Consider the following 23,202-nt stretch of genomic DNA (forward strand, 5'->3'; position numbering starts at 1 on the left):
TACCAGCTGCCCAGGGACAGGTAGATTTAGATATTTTGATTTTGAGGCAGTCACAGTCACTTGGAGTGTCTTTATTCAAATTTCATACACCACAAAACAGGAAGAAGCCCAGAGGGTTCCCTAGTGACAGTGTCACAGAGAGAAAATGCAAATTTGTAGACAGCGCACTTGGCGACCAGGCGGTTTCAGGTTAATGGCTGAACTCAATAATCCTAGAGGTCTTTTCCGTTCTCAAAGATTCTATGATGCTAGGATTTCCTAGCATGGGCGTTGGTGCTCTAACAGCCATCTGGGGTGGTCCATTTCGTATTGGAAGGGCCTCTCTCTGCAGCCTTCCCCAGCTTCATTGCCTTGCCCAGAGACATCTGCAAAGCTAATTGCCCTTCCACAACGCAGAGCTAAGCCAGCCAGCCAGGCAAGGCTGCAGTCATCAAAAAAGAGGAATTTTCTAGCAGAGTTTTCAGTTTTGCTCTAGACAAAGGAATCAGAGCTGGGGTAACATAATACGCTGGCAGCTGGAACAGACACCCCGTCTCCCGGATTCGGATTTACAACTAGACTTGACTGGAACCATCCCTTGCTGAGTGCAGAAAACAGAGTTCCTGAAATAGCTGATCTGGCAAGCGCTTCTCATTCAGGCTCATCTGGCAGAAATAGCATCTGCAAAATCACTGGGAGTTAACAACGCATTCATCGACACCGAAAACGACTGAAAATTCCCTTTTCACTTATTATCCTACCCCTGTAACACGTTTTAAAAGGATCTGTAATTACCATTGTGCACTGTTGTTAGGGAAGAGAAGATCAAAGCTGCTCTAAAGCAGCGACCACGTCCCATCCCTCTTTTGCTCTTTGCTAAACAACAAATGTGTGCCTTGAAGTGATTGCTCCACAGCGAGAAGCAGCTCCCAGGAATGAAATGCAATGACCTTGTGATGTTTACTGAGGGACTTATCAGAGCCACCACTTAGGCGAGTGCAAGGGATATTTAATGTAAACAAACTCAAAGAGTTCTATCTAGAACAAACAACACTGCACCTTCTAAAACGCCTGTGGCAGCCCGGCAAATGCAATCTCTGCTTCCAAATTTTATTACATTCAGAGTGATGCTTGTTTGAAAGGGTTCACATCTGATCAGAGAACAGGCAAAATCTTTCCTAAGAGAAAAGTTAATGTTAAGCCTACTTCGAATTTTCAGATAAAATAAAATAAATGCAATAGAAATACCCAAATTTTCCCCCTCCAGGTTTTTTTTTGCCATGACAACTTCAAATAAACTTTAAACAAAGTGGGTAACACATGAAAATGAAAACACACCAACAAAAGGTTCTGCCACTGGAAGGGTTTAAGAAATGCTGAGTGTGTCACCTATTTGCAAAAAAAATAAACAAAGACGTTGAGGGTAAAATTGCTATAAATATAAAAAAGTAATGGGGCACGAAGAGCTCTAAACAAAACCAGAAACACTGCCTGACTGAATTAGTAACTATAGCTAAATGTGGTTTTGATTCACTGGTAATTTATGGGTCTTTTAACTTTATGAATATAATAACTAAAAGGAGCCAGGAAAAAAAAAGATGACAAATGCTAAATATACAGTACTATGTAATAATGGTAAATTTTCAGTATGCCAAAAATACTTTAAAAGTCTTGGTGCATCTAAAAACAACACCACCACCAATTTCTCCTTTTCTTGAAACCACATTTAACCTTCAGAGTGAATTAGGGCAAGACTAAATCACAGTTTCCTTGCTGAGAAAAGATAGAAAAAATAAACTTCTGAGGAATGAATGCTTCATGTAATTTAGGTATTAAAAATGGAATATGGTATTATTATAAAGTTAATAGCAGGGAAAGTATCAATAAGGAAATTATAAATGCAGCAATTTTTAAATTACTTCTCACGCCAGAGGATAAAGGGGCAAAATGAATCCCATTGTCACTACTTAATAATAAACTATCACAGAATGAGCTTCACTAAAGTAACTTACATGCTGTCTTTTATCTTTTAGTGGCCTGTTTGGTCTGTTGCTTAAACCAAGTCACCTGATGTGAAATACACATTACTGTGACATATGATTATACCAGAGTTGGCCCAACACGGACAACCAGAGCAGTAAGTCACAGGCCAGAAGTGGAAGGATGGTGATTTGGTCAGTCAGTAATGAATGGCTTCTGACCACTTCTTTGGTGATCCCTAACTTGCCTTTTCCCAAAGATGAAAGAGCTACTTGCATATTACATTTCCTATACAACATGGCTGCATAAAACCCCAACTGATTGCCTATGAGATAGAGCATTAGTCCCTTAACCTTGATTCTCTTCACCTAGGATGTTTTCAGAAGTGTGGCTCCACCAAAAAGCACATGAGATTGTGTTTTCCCGGAGGAATAAATTAGTACTAGCATCTCCACATCTGATTCATCATTCTCTTCCACCTTGCTCTGGCTTACTCAGAATTACAAACAAATGAGAGTCAGTGTTACTTTCCCCAAAGTATTCAGCTGTCAGAGATACTGATCTAGAACATGCATAGTTATTTAACCTTTTGAAACTTTCTTCAGCTGTCCTTCCCCCGGAAAGCAAGGCTTTCTTTCCCAAGACTAAGAATGCAACCAGGCTTTCTCTTTGGAGTGGCAGGTGCTCTGGAATGGCACGGGACAGGAGGCAACCAGGAGAACCCCTGGCAGAAGGTGATGCCTCAAGTTTTAGCTTTCATGTATTTCAGACTCTGTGCTGCCCAGGGGTGCAGTTCTGAGCTCACATTCAGTGTCACTAAGCTCTCTTCACAGAGTAGGGGAAACAAAACAAATCCTTTTCCTGCTGGAGACCAAGGACAGCCTTCAGGCCCAAAAGCACAAACAATGGTGGACTGAAGAGAGAAACAAGAAGGATGAGACTTCACAACCTGAAGCTGTAATTGGACAATTAAACCCCAATAAGCAAATGGACCAAAACTTACAAAAATGTGAGACCTTGTGACTGTTTGTCCATTTTGTGACCATTTTTAGTCCACCTTGGATGCAGCCCTGGTCAGGCTCTTGTCCTGCCCAAGGTATACCCTGGAGGCCTTTCAATAACAATCTGCTTTATTCTCTTAGCTCTGCCCAGTCTCTGTTTCAGGTCAGCCTTCCCAAGGCATCAAAGGAAAAAACCCACCCTGCAAGTGAGGGCAGCAACCATCACCCACACCAGAACCCAGATGTCCCTCCTGATGGCAGAGCAGGACCCCCAAAAATGCTTCCCAATGCTTCCCATAACTCACCCCCACTTTGTACCTTCGAAGTTGGGGTCCTTCAATAGCACCTCATAAAATCATGCTCTGTAAGGGCTTCTAGTCTGCCATCTCTATTGAAAACACAACCTCCAGTATTTAAAAATAGACAGACTAAAACCCCGTTTCATTCATACAAATGGTCAGCAGTTAGACAGCATTGCATCGTCATTCAATACAGTAAAGCTTTCTGCATCCTAAGAAACCTGAGATATGCTAAAAAGATCCATGGGTGGATTCAATTCAGCCTCACCTGTGAGAGCATGAGAAAGTTCACAATTAGGTTTTGTTCTCTATGAAATGACAATTTAAAAAAAATGAAGACTTTATATATATATATGTGTGTGTGTGTGTGTATACATATTTATATATATATACACACACATATATATCCGCCTACATAAAGTACCTATTATAATTACTTAAAGGCTTGTGGAAGAGAGAAGTGCTTCACAAAGAATTAGTCCAAAAATAGAAAACTTTCAACTGTGTATTTAAAAGCACTAACATTCAAGTGGCAATTTCTAAGCCCCCCCTCCTCCCCACTATTTAGATCTTCTAAAAAATTGAAACTTTTTACTTCTTTAACACAAAATCTGCTTTTAAAAAGCAAAAACCATTAAAGAGCAGCAACAGAACACCCTAATGGTTAGTGCTTCCATTGAGAGAGAAATAAAAACCATTTCAGGGGCTAGGCATTATAAGCTTTTTCTCTTTCCCTTATATCTCTTTTGTTATCCTCTACTAAAATCAGAACGTGAAAGGAAATATCCATCACCATCACACATGAGGAGACATCAGCTAATTTTGTGAGGAAATTCATCAGTCAATAGTTATTGTAAGCTGTAATAGTCAGATGTCAAGCAACTAAATTCTGTACTGCAACCGCACAACTGCTCTTAGAACAACTCATTAAAAAAAAAAAATAAAAATACTGGTAATATAAGCCTTAAAGGAAATTGTCTCATATATTCTCAAACCACCCTGCAGAAAATAACAGCTATACAAATTCGTAGGGATTTCAGTCTTTGCAGTGACTGGAACCAATGAAATGGATGGCGTACAAAATGAAATGGTTTTGACGAAGGCTGCGCATTCTTTGAATGGTGAACCAACCGGGATTAAATATTCTAATTCTCAGTCTTATAAAACACTATGATGGACAGCTTTGTCAAGCTCATTAATACTAAAACAACTGCTGATAATTGCTCCAGGTTTCAACCTCTAATTAAAGCTAAGTGTCTGGATTTGCATAAAGTAAACAATAGAAGTTTCTTGTGATCACACTCCCAGAGGCCTTATCAGCTCCACAAATACAGTATCATTAAAACTTGAATGCTAATTACAGTTAATTTCTCCATGCAAATAGGAGTAATTCAGTGGACATTTAGGTCTTTCTTGCTTAGACTTAGCGCTGTAGTTTATCTAAATGCACCCCAGACACTTACCAAAAATAACACACGAGGAAGAACAAAACATTCCACAACTCTCCCTTCTCTATCACGTTTAATAAAATGATGTCAAACGTTATCAAAAGCATTGCCATAAACTGAGCAAGGTAAATCAATTAGCCTTTCTCCATTTGTTCCCTTTATCTGGGTAACAATGTAGGAAAACAAAGCACTGCTAATTAAAAGCAGTTCAGGCTAAGCTATGGCGCTCACGTTACAGACTTCAGGAGTGTTACAAAGACTTCTCCAAAACAATCCTTATCTTAAACACTGTCTATGCAATGAAAAAAACCCCGACAACACAAAAATCCGCATCTGCTGGGAAAACATGTAAGATGCAGTAAAGTGTCTAACAACAGCACGCTTCTAAAGTATTTGTAATCTCTCCCCCAGCCTTTCGTGTCAACTAAAAGCGAAGAAGCAGCAAGAGAATTAGAAGTAGGAACTATTTTCCCCACAATTTTCCCCAGCACTCTGGCAGCCCCAAGCCCAGGTTAGGGAAGGAGATTTGGTGTGCCAGGCTGCACATCCCTGTGATTGCAGAGGATGGGGATGTGCCCACAGCACCGTGAGCAGCACCAGGAGCTGAGGTGAATCACTCTCAGTCAAAGAGCCAGCTCCTCTGCTCAGCAGCACACGCAGCACTTGGTGTTTGGGATGTGCCAGCCTTTTACCCCGGGCTTTTCTTATTATTCTGCTTCAGAAAAGTCTCAGATCCTCTCCCACCTGCTGTATTTCAAAATTCCGTGTGGACTACAGTTCAAGTTTGTGTAATGGAGTGACAAGTCACCTAAGAGCAGCTCATCCATAGGAAGAATAAAAACACTAGTGCAGTGCTGACAGTGTCACTGGCTAATTACTGACTCCAGATGTACCAGGGAAAACTCCAGAGGCTGCATTAATGAGTCAGGTTATGATTGCCATTGACAGCCCCCAGTATTTTTACATCCTGCCACACTCCTTCAGTTAAGTAACAAGTGGAAAGTTAGTCATTAGGATTCAGAGATACCTGTTTCACAACAGCTGCACCATGCAGAAGGAAGTAAACTTCATATCCCATGAAAATATTTACACGTGTATAAGGCCTCCATGGGGTGGCCAAGGCACTCCTGCACTGCTTTGAATGGAACCGTCTTCTGATCCAGCCTGCCCCTATATGCTTTTACAAGGGAAAAACAACAACAACAACAACAACACACAAACAAACAAACAAACAAACAAAAAAACCCCCAAACCTCCAGGTTGTACCATGAAAATATCTACTTGGTAAATGCCTCCTTGTCTTTTCCTCCTTCCCTTTCAGAGAGCCTCGATCTTAATTCTTTCTTTTCTAGCCTCTCATCCTGCCATATTTTATAGAGGGTGCAACCCTTAAGTCACCTCTCAAAACATCCGTGATTTCGACCCAGAATTCCTTTAAAAAAATAAAAACACTTGCTATCTATTCTGCCTCCTTCCATTTCTGAGGTACTGTACCTGAAACTACGTTCTGCAACCAGATAATTTTTCCAACTGTATTATTCTTCACTATTTCTGTCAGAGAGCCTATAATCAGTCCCTCTCTACATTTCATATCCTAATCACTTAAGTGTGTCTTTTTCCATGGCGGACATTAGTACAGGAATGTCTCCAAGTTCAAAGTGTGCCAAGGTTTTTAACCCCCTCTCAGTCAATCCAAAAAGAACACAATCCTTCCTGCGTGAAGCACTCACACTCAAGCCTCACTAGGGAAAAATGTTAAAACCAAGGCAAGGAAAAAAAATCAAATATAAGATCAGCCTCGGTTCCCCATGCACAGTTTGGATTCATAAATTGGCTACAGTTTATGAATCCAAAACCCACCCATATGAATCAGCTCCCAGTAGATGTCCAATTATTTGCAACTACTCCACTGCTAGGCTTTGTCCATCAGTGCTCCTCATGGTAAATGTCACCTATTAGCTTTCAAAGTATACCAGCATTTTGGTCTTTTAAACTGACTTTCCATAAGCCTTTATAAAATGTTATTCCATTTAAGGGATTGGAAGGCAGGGACCATAATCTGTGATAAGCACATTTAAATTGCTTGCAGCAAAAGCTGAGGCACTTCTGAAGTGAAACCCCAAGTATACAATGATTAAGGTCATAATAAAATGAAAATTTATACGGAACTGCGTGAGAGCCTTTTTGCAAAAACTTATATTTTTGACACTGTTCTGCTCTAGAGTTCTACCCCACTTTGATAATTTCCATTGGCACTGTTTCCTGACATCAATGTGGCAACGAGTGATTTACCAGAATATGTACAGAGCCTTCCCTCTGCCCGTCTGAGATTTGATTATTACTTCTTGATGGCAGTTGTTATGCCAGCTGAAGACATTTTGAATGCTGAGAATTTATGAGATTTGCTTCAGATATGCTACATGGGAGTTTGACATCAGTAGCTTCAGCTGAATCCAAACTTTTCATCCTCAGTGGCTAGGAGAACGCACTTATGATCATTCAATTTAAATACAAACGTTTACATTTCTTTTGGGGCTGGGGAGGGGGTGCTGGTTTGGTTTTGGTGGGTTGCTTGGGTTTTTTTCTTAAAACCAAGCATTTCCCAATGTATACACACAATAAATACCATTGTGTTCAAGAGCCCTTCAAAGATTTTACTTCTGGTAACAAACTCAGATGAGGACAGTGGTGTAGCTGCAAGCTTATTGTTCTCCATTAGGAGAGCCTACTGCATTAAAGGGTTTAATTTATTACATCACAATGTATTCTGGAGGAGCTTAATAAATATAACAAAAAAACTTTGGAGAAAACAGAAAACCCACTGTACATATAGCCTTTTTTTTAGAGATTTCATGGCTCCCAAAATTTTACACAAAACACCATTTCATTCTAAGTGAGCCATCATTTGACATGAACTTAGCTCACTGACTAAATCTTTCAGAGTTGTGCTTCCCTTGACCTCCACAGGATTCACAAAAAAAAAAAAAAATCTACTGAGCCATTTTCAAAGAAAGAAAAAGAAGAAAACCCCCAAAAACTTAAGAGTATAGAGGCACAGCAGGCTTCCTGAGACTTTTATAAGGCAAAAGCCTCCATGTGCACTCCTAACAGTTGAAATTTTTTAATTAATATAAATCAGTTCTTCCTTCCTGAATGAGAAATCTTTGGACTATTACCAGTGCCACTGTTGCTTACCAATTTTTAAAAGAACACTTAACTTTGATCAGCTGCCATTTCTCTAACAAAACCCAAGCTTTTTTGCATACCAGAAGATACACAGACGAGACATGCAATCACCTCAGTAAAAACTTTCCTGCTGACGCTGGTGCTGCCACACCCTCAGCACACACTAGGGTGAAAAATGGATGTACAACCAGGAAAACACCAAGTGTCTCTCTCTAGGAACAGTTTAATAAACAATACCACTTGTACATTCGTAACGTCACAAGAACTGCAAAGGTTACATGTCTGATTTTTATTTATTTATATTTTATATATAGCAAGTTTGCCTTGGGTAGGATTTTTCAAGAGCCGCATTAATGCCTGGGTATTCCTGCCTATTTGCTATTCTCCTGTTTAGACTTAACTGCTGAAATAGGTACTGCTCAGAAGCCAGAACTACAAGGGAATTGTTACCTTTAACTAACAAAACCTTTCACAATTCAGTCCAAACTACATAACATTTGATTTGGCTGAAAATGCTTTTATTAAGTCCGGACAGCAATTTAGGTACTAGTGAGAATTTAACTTCGCATTTTCTACTCCAAGGCATTCTCCGGAGCCTGTCATATAACCAGAATCTCCCCAGCTCTTTTGTAGCATTCCATTTTTTTCCCCAAACTGCCTCATAAAGACTTGCAAGGTGCAAGCATTTGTTTTATAAACCATCTCCCTTCTCTGCTGGGACTAAGTACAAAGGGATTCGGGGGAAAGTCATTTTGTGAGATGATACTTTGCATATTTATTCAGAGAAGCCCTTCACTTGGGGAAAAAGCAAGGGCTGGTTTTCTTAACGAGAAGATAATAAAGAAAAATGATTTCATTTATTCAAAGTACATTTGCACTTCAAAAGGAAGGTATGATGATAAATCGTACCCACACAGCCAAGCCACCCCGGTTCGGAGACTACAGATGGCGTGACTGCGATGGAGCTCTTCGTGGTCAAGATTTGTGAGTGTTTAGTCAGAACAGGATAAGTTATTTCAATCATCTCTGGTTCCTGCAGGAACTCTTCAGATGATGGAGGCAACACTGGATTAGGCCTTCCAAAAAATTGGCCCGACGTGACAACAGCAAAATACCTCCCCTCCCCAACTATAAATGAGGGCAACAGATGTACCACTGATACGATGCACAATAAATGGTGATTAACAACATCAGCAGCTCCTGCTTTTAAAAACATCGATCACGAGCAATTTTAATTAAACCCAACAGCGGAGTAAGGTGATTTGGCTCAGCATCCACGAATTTATCAAGTGGGATGTTTCTAAGGCCTGATTACAAGCTGCAGCCACTGCTACCATCAGGCCTAAGCAGAATTAGCCGTCATTAACGTCATTAGCTCCTGGGGGTGAAGTACGATGAACGTACATCATCTCGGATGGCAGCTTGTTCGACCGAACCACTGTCAGGCGGCATTGCCACCTCACAGTTTTCTACAGCCCGGTTCTTGGAGCACCAAATGGTTGGTGGTCTAGTCAAACCGTATTTTTCTTTTAAGAACACCGACTCTTTTAGTTGTTCTATTTTATTTTGAATATGCCTGGATATGGTGCTGTGGGCTTGCTTGCTTTCCTGAGAAAGCAGAGAACTGAACCGGTGAATTACGAGCATTCCGAAATTAATACTGCAGCAGAAATTGAGCTTCTATGTCACATCCTGCCAGGGCAATGGAGAAGAGATGGTTAGGGAGAGATAACCCTCTAAGCATCTGCTGTTTTAGCTGGGCCTGGATAAAACTTTACTTCTATTTAATGCAACTCATCAGCTTTGATAGCCACAGACCCTTAAGAATCTGACAGATTATCCAAAAGGGCTGAAATAATGAAGACACATGAGAGTAAAGAACAAAAGGGTGATGAGGAAAGCTTAGAAAAATGCAGAGATAAATAAATATCCTATGGAATTCGAACACTGTGAAGCACACTTTGAGGGATCAAAAAAGGGGCGTACATAAACAGTGAGTGAGAAGAAGAAAGAAACAAAGCTACAGACAACAATGTAACTATTCAAGACTGCAGTAAGTAATAATATCACGTTTGGAACAACATGTTTCTCTGTTAAGAAAAGAAAATATGGCACCACAGTACATAAACAGGGAAATTAGAATGCAAGGGAGACATGAATTTAGCAGAAAGAAAGTAGAAGTGACAGTATGATGATTTATATTTGTCTTGGGCTTGTCCTTACCACCAAACTTAGTCTTTTATTTGGAAATGGAAGAACAGATAAGGAATGGTCAAATAGGAATGCTGGCACGTAACAGAAGTGTGAGAAATGCTTTGAACCATTGTGTATTTTGCTTAAAAAAAAAAAATAATAATAATAATAAAAAAATCTGATCTGCAATGATCCAGCTGGAAAAAACACTCTCACAAGGACTTGAAACATAAATGAGAACTGAGTAGGAGATGGAGATTTGAGATCAATACCAGACACATTTCAGTGGTCCAGAATCATTAATGGCAGCATTTCCTCCTCCTGCAGGAGGTAGGCAGGGACAAAGTTTTCTGTGCTGCACAAACACTCGGATGTTGAACTCCAGGGACACGACAATGGTTGGGGCAGGCACAATTTGGTTTCAGCATGCCAAAATACAAAGAAGCACATGTACAAAGGCAGCCATGGACAAACCCAGTGCATGCCAAAGTAAGGAACACAGAGAAGTCGTGCTGAAGCAACATCATCTGCTTACAAGCTAGGGAGGATCAATCCCAGCACTACCAGGCCAGAAAAATTCCCTGCAAAAAGCCTGACTCTCTCTGCTTGACTGAGGGAGGGATGCATTCCACAATAAGGAATACCAACAGGTAATGAATATAAAATTTTGTTTAAATAAATGTTCTCCCACCTTTCTCATGGGTTCTGACATGCTTTCAGTCTTCCTTTTTCACACAAGCAAGGGAAAAACTGCCCTCAGGTTATGGAAGTGTGGACTCAGCTGTTCAAGGAGGACGTGTCAGTGGATAATTCTGCCCAAACACTGAGATCACCACCCAAGGTTTCTGTCCAAACTACATCAAGCAGCATGGAAAAAAACCCAAAACACTGTCTTGTGTGCGTTCCACCTGTCTGGAAGTGCATGGTTCTGTGGCTAAGATTTAATTCACAGAGTTTTAATACAGCCAGTATATGTCAAAGAAAGTTCAGAAATCTATGGAAACTCATAAAACCCAGCAATACACTGATCTACCTCGTTAGAAAAAGATTTACAAGGGGATATTTCAATGAGAATAGAACAAATAATAGTTTTTAGTAAGACCACTAGTAAACTAAATGTGTTACAGCTAATTACAGCCTGCAGAAATGTGTGTTCTTGGCTCACAACTTTTGCTCATGCAGTTGTCTTTTAGGAAAGGCATAACAAGAGCAAACGAAAAAGTAATTATTCTTTCCCCTAGCAGTGATGCCCTTCCATGACAAGCCCCACTACAGTAACACGTCTTTTATGTCATATTTTCTGCTACCAAAGCAACCAACTCTATTCATTATATTTCTTTTCATCTCTGCTATGAACAAAACTCTAAATCCCAACTGACAGGCATCACTAGGAGTTGATATGGCAGTCAGCTTTGAAAAAATCAGGCTGCTAAACGGTTTACTTGAATATGGACTGCGTGTAGCTTTACATTTGGTGAGAACAGTTTTTCAGATGAAAGAAATTAATATTTCATCGGAATAAATACTGAAGTACCAGTCATATTACTTAAATTACATTATTCCAATTACAGTGGTTTTATACTTTAGAGACCTTAAAAGATAATGTGACATCATCCCACAGGAATAATATTAAAAAACCTCTCAGGTAAGGATATAAATTTTGTAACTCACTAGTGAACATGGCTGTTTCTATGTACGTAACTATGATTTAATATATCATTTCTGCAGAATGTAAACGGCTCCAAGCAACTACTAGCAATTCAGGAAAATCATATTTAATGAGTTGTCAAATAAGGCTCACAAAAGCATGCCCCTTCTGATTATTCCTCAAAACTACTTTCCAATATATCTGCTCTGATCATAAATAGAGATTATGCTGTCACAATTTCCTTTTTTTTTAACCTAGGTAAGTATTATGATGCCCATCTGATACACAGAATAATTGATGCTTTTAATTGTTTGTTTCTTTGCTTCATACTAGCTATATAAATAGAAAATTTAAAAACCCAATTATTTTGAACATTGTTTTTATATTTGAAAAATTGACTGATTTCAAATAATAAAAAAAAATAAAATAGAAATTTCATGCTATTGTTTGTTCCTTGCATAGATAAGTCCATGTTTAAAAAAATGCAAATGGGATGTACCGAAGTGTCTCAAAATTATCAGATGAAAAAATGCCAAGTGACAAGGATGTTGGGAGAACAGCGCAGTGCTAAATTACAGCATCACACATTCTCTTCCTCAACATCAAATTGCAAGGGGGGAAAAAAAAAAAAATCTGGTACAGATAAGTCACTATCTGCCAGAAAGCTCTTCATACAGTTTTAGGCATCACAGAAGGTACCTCCAGCAGAAAAAAAAAACAGTGAATAAGCAATTTCTAATTACAGCAAAATTTGACTCCACTTCTGGTCATGGAAAGAATCACAGCAGTCAGTGCCAAAAAAAAACAACCCAAAACCCAAACAAACCAACTCTGTCGCAACTTTTATTTCGTAGTACTGCTGTTGCTGAGGAATCCCATGAGTCTTAACAGGGATTGCAGGAATTGCAATAACTGGGATTGCAGGGATTGCTTTTATGGAGCCGACACAAGCCCTCCTGAAGAGCCCACAAACTGCCAGCAAGGTGACAGGGAACAGGGCAATGAAAGAAAGCCAGATACAAGGACAACAAGAGCTTTGCACAGAGCCTGATGGCCACAGCTCACCAGTTCCCTGGGATTTGACAGGAATTTGTACGTGCTTAACTTTTACTATGAATTTCCATTAGCGAATGTGCTATTCAAATGACAAGCTTCTTAAATACTTGTCTCTGCACAGCCGAGATGTGCATGCAAATAAGAATCCCTCTAGCCTACTTTTATTATTTTTTTAATTCTCTTTCAATCCAAATGAAGCACAATTTCCTCTGCAAAGAAACATCAAGCATTCTCTTCCTCTACGTTTTATGATGTAGACTTTCCAGCAATCCCTGGATTTTATGAGCTGTCTCATATAATGAACATTGTGGTCCACTGTCTGACAGATCTGTACTTTATCCTTCCCTAATGAGACAGTTCCCCAATTATTGAGCCAACAGGCAGTGTTTCTCTAGAAAGTTTCGCCCTTTTAAGCACAGAATTCCCACAGGGTGATTGGCAAATTATCACACATTAAACCCATCGCATACACAAACGTGTGGAATTTATTCCTGAACAAGTAATTTCCTTCCTTTCCCCACCAGTTCAGGATGTTTGGTTTTTTTTTTTTTTCCCAAAGTGTTCAGTCAGTGCTTCATTAACCACCCCCCTCCAAATAACTCACTTTTCTCCCATTTTTCATCACAAATATCACGGTGTTACAGGGCAGCTATAACAGCAACACCACAGAACAACAAAATGAGGAACTGAGACTGCCTGGCAATGCAGCTTGTTACAGCACCAGTTATTTCTTTATACCATCTTTGTGGTCAAAGATGACCCAGGTGGGTGAAAGGGCGGTATTAGCTTTTGTTCTTGGTGCAGCACCTGAGCCCTAGCATCCTGAAACCCATCTGCTGGCAGAGGTTCAAGCACTCGCCCAGTTTTGGGCTCTCCCTGTCCCTGTTTGCACTCAAAACACTTTTGAACACCTCAGCTAAGGTGCTCACTGAGGCGGGGGTGTGGATATTCCTATTCAGGAAGCATCTCATATGTACTCCACTACAAACTTTAAAAAAAAAAAAAAGGAAGGGTCACAGCAGGTCACAGCATCGTCACTGTTACAACAAATAATTTCTACCCGGTGCCTTGCTAAAAAAAACATTCACAGCTGATCACTGGGTGCCCCTGAGCTGCTTCTGCCACTCTTAGCCACAGCAAGCAAACACTGTAATACATTTCAAGCATCAAACCAAACAAATCTGCTTCCTCCTAGCAAATACATACTGCATATGTAAAACCAGACGGGGGCAGAATTAAAATTTAAATGCTAGTGATGGCCCACCTACACATACTGGTGGAGCCACAATTTTCCTGAGCAATTTTCCCAATGTTTTACCAAACTTCCAGCTAGGAAGTTACTCAAACCTAAATGTCCAATCCTGTAATTTCAGTTTGTTTCTTCTTGGCCTGTCGCCAGCCATGACAACTATTTATTTTCACTCCTCAATAGCTTTTTAATGGATTAGGGTGTTTTTATCCTCCTCTCCTCTGGGCTGAAAATCCTTTCTCTTTCACTCTGCTTTTGGTGTGTTTTTCTAACTCCACTCCTGGCTGAGACGCTGTGTTCCCCTCACTGGACACAGCAGCACAATAGGTAACCTCACAATTTTTCCTGTTCAATTGTCATTCTCCAGCTGCTCCTTTCCTGGTTTTTCCCATAACAGTGCAATGTTGTCAACACACCTCCAGCACACGATCCACTACAAACTTCAGCTTATTCTCTGAGGAATCCCTGTCCAGTGCTTCAATCACTCCTCAGCCCTTCTCAATTGAATGAGCACCTCTGTTTAGGTGTAGCAATTTACACTTGATCTCACCGAATAAATCTCATTTAATGAAAGCCTCGTCGAAGAAGCAGGATTGCAATTCAATCTACCGAGATAATTTTGGAAGAAAATGGTTGGGACCACATCCAAAACAAAGCAGCAGATTCACCTTTGAGTAAGAAAAGTATGGCCAACTCTGCATTATATACATAAATAATATATACATAAATAATTATATTAATATATAATAACCCATAATATAATAATATTTGGGGATTTAAATATATAAGTATATAATTTCTGGAACCATAGGGAAAGATCTCAACCTCCTCATTTGATGCCAACATGATGATTAAGCAAACTGAAGCACTTAGACTAGTAGATTAATTTTTAAGGGTATTATCTGGAAAATACCTAAAAGAAGAAAGGTAAAAAGAGGGCAAAAAAAGAAAAAAAAAAAATTAAAAAATAATAATAAAAAATGAAGGCTAAGCTGGAGACAAAACTAAGTCCAAAAATGTAACATCACTCATATCATACCTTACAAGTTAAACAAGTGTTTCAAAGAAACAAATTAAGTGGATTTACAATACTGTGGAAATTTCCTTCCAAAGCAACTCTTCTGATTGATGGATATGAATCTGTATCAGAAAACAAGATGATAAAGCCAACCTTCAGGAATTTCAGACTTACAACTCATTGCTATGGCAACATTCTCCGCAAGAAATAATTTTTGATGGGAAAAAAAAAAATCACTTTACTTTTCCCTAAAACATAACTACAGCATAAGAGGACAAGACAGGTAAAGGCAAGAGTGCAAACCAAACTTAGGCCAATACACAACCGTGCACCTTTTAAAGCATCTTCCTACGATTCAAATAAAACTCCGCCTTCTTTAATTTTAAAATTTACAACAGGAGGAGCTGAAAACACGCTGGGTTTGAAATAGATATTGAAAATTGCAGCCTATGAGTTATAATTGAAGATTCAGGCATCACAGAGGCTAAAGGTGCCTCCACTCAAGCGGAGTTCAGTGAAACTGTGCAGCCTAGCAGAAGTACAGCTTCCTTTTCAAAGTGGATACAAGTACCAAGAATACTGGTGCATACCCATTTTTAAAATCCCTAAAAGTATTTTAGACAATGAAAAAAATTTGTTTGTTTCTCAAGTACTACAAACAGGTAAGTGGCAGGTACCCTTCCTGATGTATTTTTATATGCTGCTCTGAATAATTATCAAGCTGGGTTTCTGCACAAACAAGTTGAAGTAGTGATTGTATTAACTCTACCAATCAGACAAAATATAATTATATAAACTTTGTTTACAAAAAAAAAAAAAAAGGGGGGGGGGATGAGTTGAAATTCCCTATAGATTAACTTAACTATAAATGATCTAACGAAGCCCCAAATACTCAAATTTTAAAGCCCCTGCAAATGCACAGAAAGTCTTCAAAAAGCACGTCCTGATCCTATTTAACAGACTTTTGTCAAAAAGCTCCCCAAAAACGCAGCACAAGCTGTGTGCACAGGAGGGACACGCTTTATCCAGAGCCCAAAGACACAACCTACTCTCCCAGTTAATATCCCATCATCACAGGTCACTGGCCATCCCACCACCAAGCCATGGCTTTTCCACTCGACCTGATGATGAGCAAGCCAGCCCCTGAACAGACGCTCTCACTGCTATTTCCAGATGCCCTTTTGCCTTTTTATGTACTTCAGACAGCAGCGGCAGCGTGCTTGTTCTGAGAAGCCCAGCTAAGAGGTTTTCCCTGGAGCAGGAAAACTTTCTGCAGCCACAGCACAAACACCCAGGCAGAAAGAGACAGATCTCTTTTGGGGTGGTGTTTTTTTTTTTAATGCCACGCCAAGCTCATCTAGTAACAGCATGAACTCTTCCCTACCTGACTCTAGGGGACCAACAGGCAAAAAATGCTGCATTTTGAATAAAATGTCATTAATACATTAGTTGGTGATAAGCAGAGCTCCTTTTGCAACTCAAAAAGCCACATTCTTAGAGGATTTCCTCCCGCCCTCTCTGGTCCCCTGTAATTCTCCCTCGAGGTGGAGGTCAGAGGGTGCAGGCTAAAGAAATGCTTCTTGTTAAAGCTTTACAATTCCCCCCCTGCCAACACGAAGTGTTCCTGAAGACTGCAATTGCACACACAGCGCTGAACAACAGCAGAGTTGTAGTCCCAAACAGAACTCCCCCATTTCCTTAACCATTGTGGAGAAAGCCTGCCCTGCCTCCTGAGTCGGGGACCAGCATCAATTTCCCTTCTCTGCAAACACACTGCAGCTCCTCTGGCTTGGATCCCACCCACAGCAACACACACCATCTTTTTTTTTATATATATATTTTCTGAGCAGTTCATAAAGTTCCCATCTAACTGCACTCCTGGCTCTGACTGACAGCAGCTGATTGAAATTTTTTTAACCACAAGCTAAATCTGAATGAAATAGGTGGAAGGGAAGTGTTTGATGTTCAGAAAGCTTCCAGGGTATCAGATGGCTTCAAAGAAGTGCAGGCAAGGAAAAGCAGGATGAGAGGTCCCATGAAAAACTTAGAGCGTGCAGAGTAAATAATTTCAAAGACTGCGTAAACAGGGGACCAATTTAAAATCTGAAAACAGTGATTACAACTCCCCCACTCTGCCTGCTAACCTTACAATTAATTGGCCTGTAAGACTCCTTATTTAGAATACCAGTGCAGAAAAACAGGGGGGAAAAGCACTTATTACATTGATTTTTTACTGTAACTTCTTTCAGTAAAGATTTAGTGCCTATTAGGTATTTCCAGTGTTTCAGGCAGCAGAGATTTGACTGATGCATGATAGCAATCCCTAGTACTGTGCAAAAGAGACCAACATCAAAATACTATTTTTTTTTTTTTACTATTAAGAGATTATTCTGAACATTTCAGAAAATTAATTTACCCAAACACCAACTACTTACTCTCTTTGAATTGCCTTAAATATTTTTTTCCCTCCCATTCAGCTGTACCAACTTAAGTGGAGATAAACACAAACCTGTCTCAAGTATCCTCTTTCTCCAGACAGAGGATTATATAAATAAGACTCATCCAACACAAAAGGTTCCCCCTGACCACACAAATAGTCAGACAGCAGCACAAGTGTCCTAGAGGGAGCACAGCTACACAAACAAGCGCTGAGGAAAAAAGCAAGGCGTGGATTTGGGAATGCAAGATGACAAGGACACGCTAACACAGACTCCGGTAACCTGGGAGGCAGATGGAGCAGATGACCTGAGAGAGGCTAACTCTGTACAAAATAGCTGATAGGGCATTTGAAACCTCATATTGAATATAAAACCTTTCAGAAAACAGGCTCAGGAGACAAATGTCAGGGGCTGTGTGATTTCTCTGAGCAGTCCTGAGGATGATCAAATTTGTTCCTGAGGCTTTTCTTCCTGCCTTAATGGCTATGCAGATCCTCACCCACGGCTGGGCTGCTGGTGGATTATGAACCTTGGCAATCATTCTGACAAGCATTTCATTACATTTCCTCATCTCATTTTCAGTTGTACCCGTATTTCTTTTTTTTTTTTTTTTTTTTTTTTTAAAGACACCAAGATAATAACCTGTTCAGATGAGCTATCAGTGCTCCCTTCGGAGTTAGCCAGAGTTGTTCTGATCCATGCCTGGACACCTTGGATGTCAATGCAACCTAAATTACTGTCAGCCACACCACATAATTGCCCTGTTGTCACATAGATGATGACATTGTTCTCTCCTCCCCTCCATAAAGCTGCATCTCAGAATTTACACAGTATTTCAAGGCCACTGCTTCCCTTCCTGTGTGTAAAACAATGACATACACATATGTATAAGAGAGTTTGGGTCAATTTTGAACCCTATTCCTCTTCTCCCCAGTCCACTTGGAACTGAAATACAATCCCTGTGGCAATCCATCATTTCTCCAGAGGCAGATCAACAATATGTAATAGTGAAAGTATTTCAAGCAAGAAACTGTTTTAAGTACATCTAATTTGAGACTTATTATTCAAGACCATTTCCTCATTCTGCTGGTTTTCTGACTTTGACTGTTTGTGAACTGGGTTATTTTTCCCCACCAGATGCTACTCCATCGTTTCCTGTGCTGAGTTCTGCTGTAGCTGTCAGCTACATTTCTGACCTCTCTTCCATTGCAACAAAGGCAGAACCTCCCTTCTGGTACTGGAGTGGATGCTGATGAGGTTATATCCACAGTCTCTGATCAATTGTTATCATATATCTCTGTCCTTTTCCAGCGGTTGCAATGCTGCCTATCGTAGTATCATTTGTAAATGTAATTAATGAGGTGTTTATGTACTCTTCAAAAATCATTAAGATGTTAAATTGAACTGTGTTTAGTGGTGCACCCTGAGTCACCCTGCGTGCTTTGGTCCAGCTCAATACATTGCCATTCATCATCACTCTTGATTCATAATGCCTGCAGCAATTCTAACTCCTTTGACACAATTCACACTCAAAATACTTTCAATTGTGGTGGGGCTTTTTTCTCTTTTTGCAATAATTTCCAGACTTGCCCTTTCTGTTCTGAAGGTAACAGATCTGTGCTGTTACAAGCTAATGTCTTCCTGCCAGTTATTACAATTGCTAGTGCACCGATGCTCTCTGGTTTAGTTAATTCTTTTAGCACACTGCAACTTGCTATCGCCAATACCTATTTATTTATCTGCCATTAACATATGGCTTTTCCTCCTTTTCCTCATTATCTGCTTTAAAATTCATTGCTTTTCTCCTTCACACTCTTATTTCATCTTCTTGTTAAAGAAGCAATCAAAATAGGCCATCCATTGGCACAGCTGATTTTTTCTTCCTTATTTTACACAGGTAACCTTTTTGCCCCACCAGTTTTTGCCTATCTTCTTCGTACTGCAAATATTTCTGTTGCCATAACCCAATCTACACTCAAATGTTGTCCATTTCAGTCAATTTTAATCCTTTGCTCCCTCTCTCTGGGTGTCTGCAAGCCTCAGAAACCTGTAGATATTTTAACTCACTTTCTTTCCCTTCCTTCTACACCTGCAGTACTGGATCTTGTGAAACCCACTTACACTTTGCACTCTTTTCCTTTGGACTCGCAGTAATCTGGACTGCTCTCTAATTGAATGAATTGTACATTTTACATTTCTCCAGGCTTGATTTGTTCATTAGCACAGGCACTCGAGTGGCCTTCGCTTCCCCAAGGCGTCACCGAAATCACCGGGCTTAGGGCTTTTCAAAAGGGTCCGTGATCTGTCATGTGGACTTTAAAATCCATATTGCTTGCTAAGCTTCTAAATGCTGCTATGAATGAATGGCTCTTGGCTCCTGTTCAGTTTGTGCAGCTGTGTTCTGCCAGTCTGGGTGCTGAGCATTTTTTATCTCAAACAGGTGCATGGTCAACAACTCTTAACCAGCAAGGAAATAACCTGTGGATGATTCCTCCTGTGGTTATCTTTTCTCATTAAGATATCAGGCCAGTTTTCATGAAATATCAGGCCAGTTTCCATGTGTACAATCCCTTTTTATTATTCCATGTTAAAACACCATGCTACCACCTACAATGCCCTAAAAATTACAGACTCCCTGCAGAGTCCGAGCATTACCTGCATTGACGAATGCCCACTCAAGTTTTTCCTTTGTTATTTCAATACTCTTTTTTTTACATCCTTTCATAACCATTATTCTATTTTCTTTTTTCCCAAATGATATTAAGAACCTTATTTACACTAACCTGAATGCCCCCCAAAGCCTGTAATTGCCCAGAACAGGCAGAAACAAGGATGGATGTAGGAGCAAAGCTCTTACTGGCTCCAATGAGAATCACAGCAGGACACAAACATCCTTCAGTGTTCAAACACCACCAGAGAGGGGCTCAAAACATGCCCACCAACCCAAGATTGTTTCCAGCACTAATTTTTATGACTAAAATTAAAAAAAAAAAAACAACAAAAAGACCCCCACAGTGGTTTGTATAATGGCAAAATGAGGGTTTGCTGGGCACCATTTTGAGAAGCAGAGAGAGGATGCCATGAGCACAAAAAGTGCTGAAGAGCAGAACTCTCACCAAAAAGAAAGAAATAAATGATATTCATCAGGTCTGCCTCTGAAGAACAGACCTAACTTCAGTTCAAAGCCCTGCAAACTGTCCTGCCCCTCTCCCCAAAAAGCTTTGTTTTCCATTGGTGATATTTAAGCGTTAATAGCTTCCCCTTACTGAATATTACATCCTCATATAACACCATTGGCTCAGCTAACACTTTTTTAAGATTGTATGTTTGCATTTTAAGTTGCCAAACATATGTGCTATCGTATAACCAGCCAAAATGACCCCAAAAGTGTGAAGTCAGACTCAGAACACAAATTCTTTCTCAAACCTACAAGGAACTGACCTCTGCATATGTGAAGACTTAAGCTGCAACTGCGTGAGCTACAGAATTAAAACTCTGGAGCTGGAAAAGCTCCTTTTGGGGTATAAAACTGTACCACGTATTTCAAGTTCAATAAACTTTATAGGTTCAATGAAATATCATAAAATAGGCTATTTTATGATTGATTTTGGTGAGAGGGTGCTAAAACCAATGACAACTGACCAATACCCTTATTTTCAGGAAGAAATACTAATGGGTAGAATGAGCAACAAATTAATCACTTCTCAGCGATTTAGGAGCCTATAATGCATGATCCTCCTGACCAGCGGTTTCCTAGGTTTTTTAAAATAAATAATACAGTATAAGAATGAGCCATGGGATCAGCTTCCTCCCTTCTTTAATGAGACAGCTGCTTGCGCTCCTACTACCAGGCACGCTTTCCCTAACTCCTAAAGCAGGCTCACCCCTTTCATCTAGCAGTTGTTTTGGCCAAATCGTGTTTAATTTGGGGGGTTTTCACAGCACAAAGAGCAAGAAATGTATCCGGAAGCTTGCAATCATAATTATTCTACGTCAAGGAAAGTAAGACCCAAACTGGAAAAAAGCAATGACGTGTTCTCCCACAACACTTACGATTGATCTGATGTTGTGTTCTTTTGCCAGTTTCAGAGAAGACTTATAGCAACTTTCTAAGTTTTCTTTATGAGTTTCGGTGAGATGGCCTCTTGCAATCGGCCCAACAGTGTGGATCACATCTGCAGTGAATTAAAAAAAAAAAAAAGAAAAGAAGAAGATGAAGGAACATTAAAGATGCTGCTGTATAGCACGTAAATCCAATCTGGCATCGTAGCTACATGCAAAGGTAGGAAAAACAATGCAAGCAAATGTATTCAGCTGGAAAACACATCATAATCTACACGTGCAATAACTAAACCTAAATCAGTAAAAGGTTAAATCTTGAAGAATTTGGACTAAAGGAGGAAATGAGAAAGATACAGTGATTGCTTGTTACGTGTCTACTGCAATGCACACACAGGAGAGATGAAATGTTTGCACAAATCCTCTAAATCTACAGCTCCAGAACTGTAAATACTGCAGAACTTTGAAACTGTTGTTCTCGCTCCTCCAAGCCCACTTGCTGGGAAAGTTCAGAACTTCAGCACATTGCTGGCACAGGTAATACATGATGCACATGTCACTGATGTTACACAGGTCATCTCTGTTTTTCCTCAGCAGCCATTTGAAAAGAAGGAAAGTTAGGAATGTGTTGGTTATTCAAAAAACATGCCTTCCTCTCACATCAGAGCAGATGGAGATGCCACGCAATAAAACAAAATATTCTGTTTGAAGAAATTTGTAACGAGCAAAAAGAGAAAGCACAGTCATCTTAGGTATGATGCCTCTGGAATCATCAAAATCAGATGATGCAATCAATCAAAGTCTCTAAAGTGCTGTAAGAAAAATGAATTTAAGAGCCTGGAGTAAAAAAAAAAACATTGAAAAGGAATCTACAAATTAAAAGGTACTGTGATTTATTTATTTATTTTTTAATCTCCCTCCTTCCTATCCCCCCAATTATTATGGAAGCACATTTACATTTTACATGTCATTCTTCTACAGCATATGTGAGCATAATAAAATGAGTTATGGTGGCAGACGTACATTTTTATTTGCCTTTCTTTATAATTTCCCACAATGTATAGCAGAAACAAGCAGTGGCACTATTCATTTTTTATTTTCCATGTTGCACAAACAGGGATTATCCCAACGCTTTCAACTGCAGTACTGCTGGTCCCTTTTTAGGTTGTGTTTCTGTCCCATATGGGTCAGGTTTCCAAGAAACATCTGCTGTTGCTGCACTCCAGAATATTTTAATTTACTCACAAATCCTACAGAATTAACACCATTATTATTTGTCCAAGCTGGTTTTGATGATTTCCATCCCACATATGCCAAAGTGTAAGAGAAAATGGACAAACTAATATTAAAATGTAGACTGTCTTTTTTTTTTAAACTCAGACATCATCTGTCAAGTCCTGCTTTCTGCTACCTGAAATGCGGCTTTTATGCTGTCTGCTCTGAAAAATTCAAAATCTTTCCTATACATTAGCCACAAAGTATTGATAAAACAGGAAATAAAAACACATCTGATTCCCAGCGCTCAGAAAACCCTGAGGAACCCGCTGTGATGGAAACTGAAACCTACAACAGCTAAACTTCCCAACTGCTTCAGAAAACGCCCCCTCCTGGGAAGCAAATAAAAGGTTGAGAACTCTTCTTTCCATTT

At 39.7% G+C, this 23,202-nt stretch overlaps 1 protein-coding gene across 2 annotated transcripts in view; it reads right to left on the minus strand.

Moving 5' to 3' along the window:
• MACROD2 (mono-ADP ribosylhydrolase 2) overlaps positions 1 to 23,202 on the minus strand; it is an 843,060-nt gene that overhangs the window by 329,320 nt on the left and 490,538 nt on the right. For both annotated transcript variants that reach the window (XM_058419895.1, XM_040059164.2), the window contains exon 6: positions 21,549 to 21,670. In XM_058419895.1, coding sequence (XP_058275878.1) covers positions 21,549 to 21,670 — 122 coding nt within the window. The remainder of the gene's footprint in view (positions 1 to 21,548; positions 21,671 to 23,202) is intronic.

This window comes from Hirundo rustica, chromosome 3 (genome assembly GCF_015227805.2).
Source record: "Hirundo rustica isolate bHirRus1 chromosome 3, bHirRus1.pri.v3, whole genome shotgun sequence".
Taxonomy (NCBI): domain Eukaryota; kingdom Metazoa; phylum Chordata; class Aves; order Passeriformes; family Hirundinidae; genus Hirundo; species Hirundo rustica.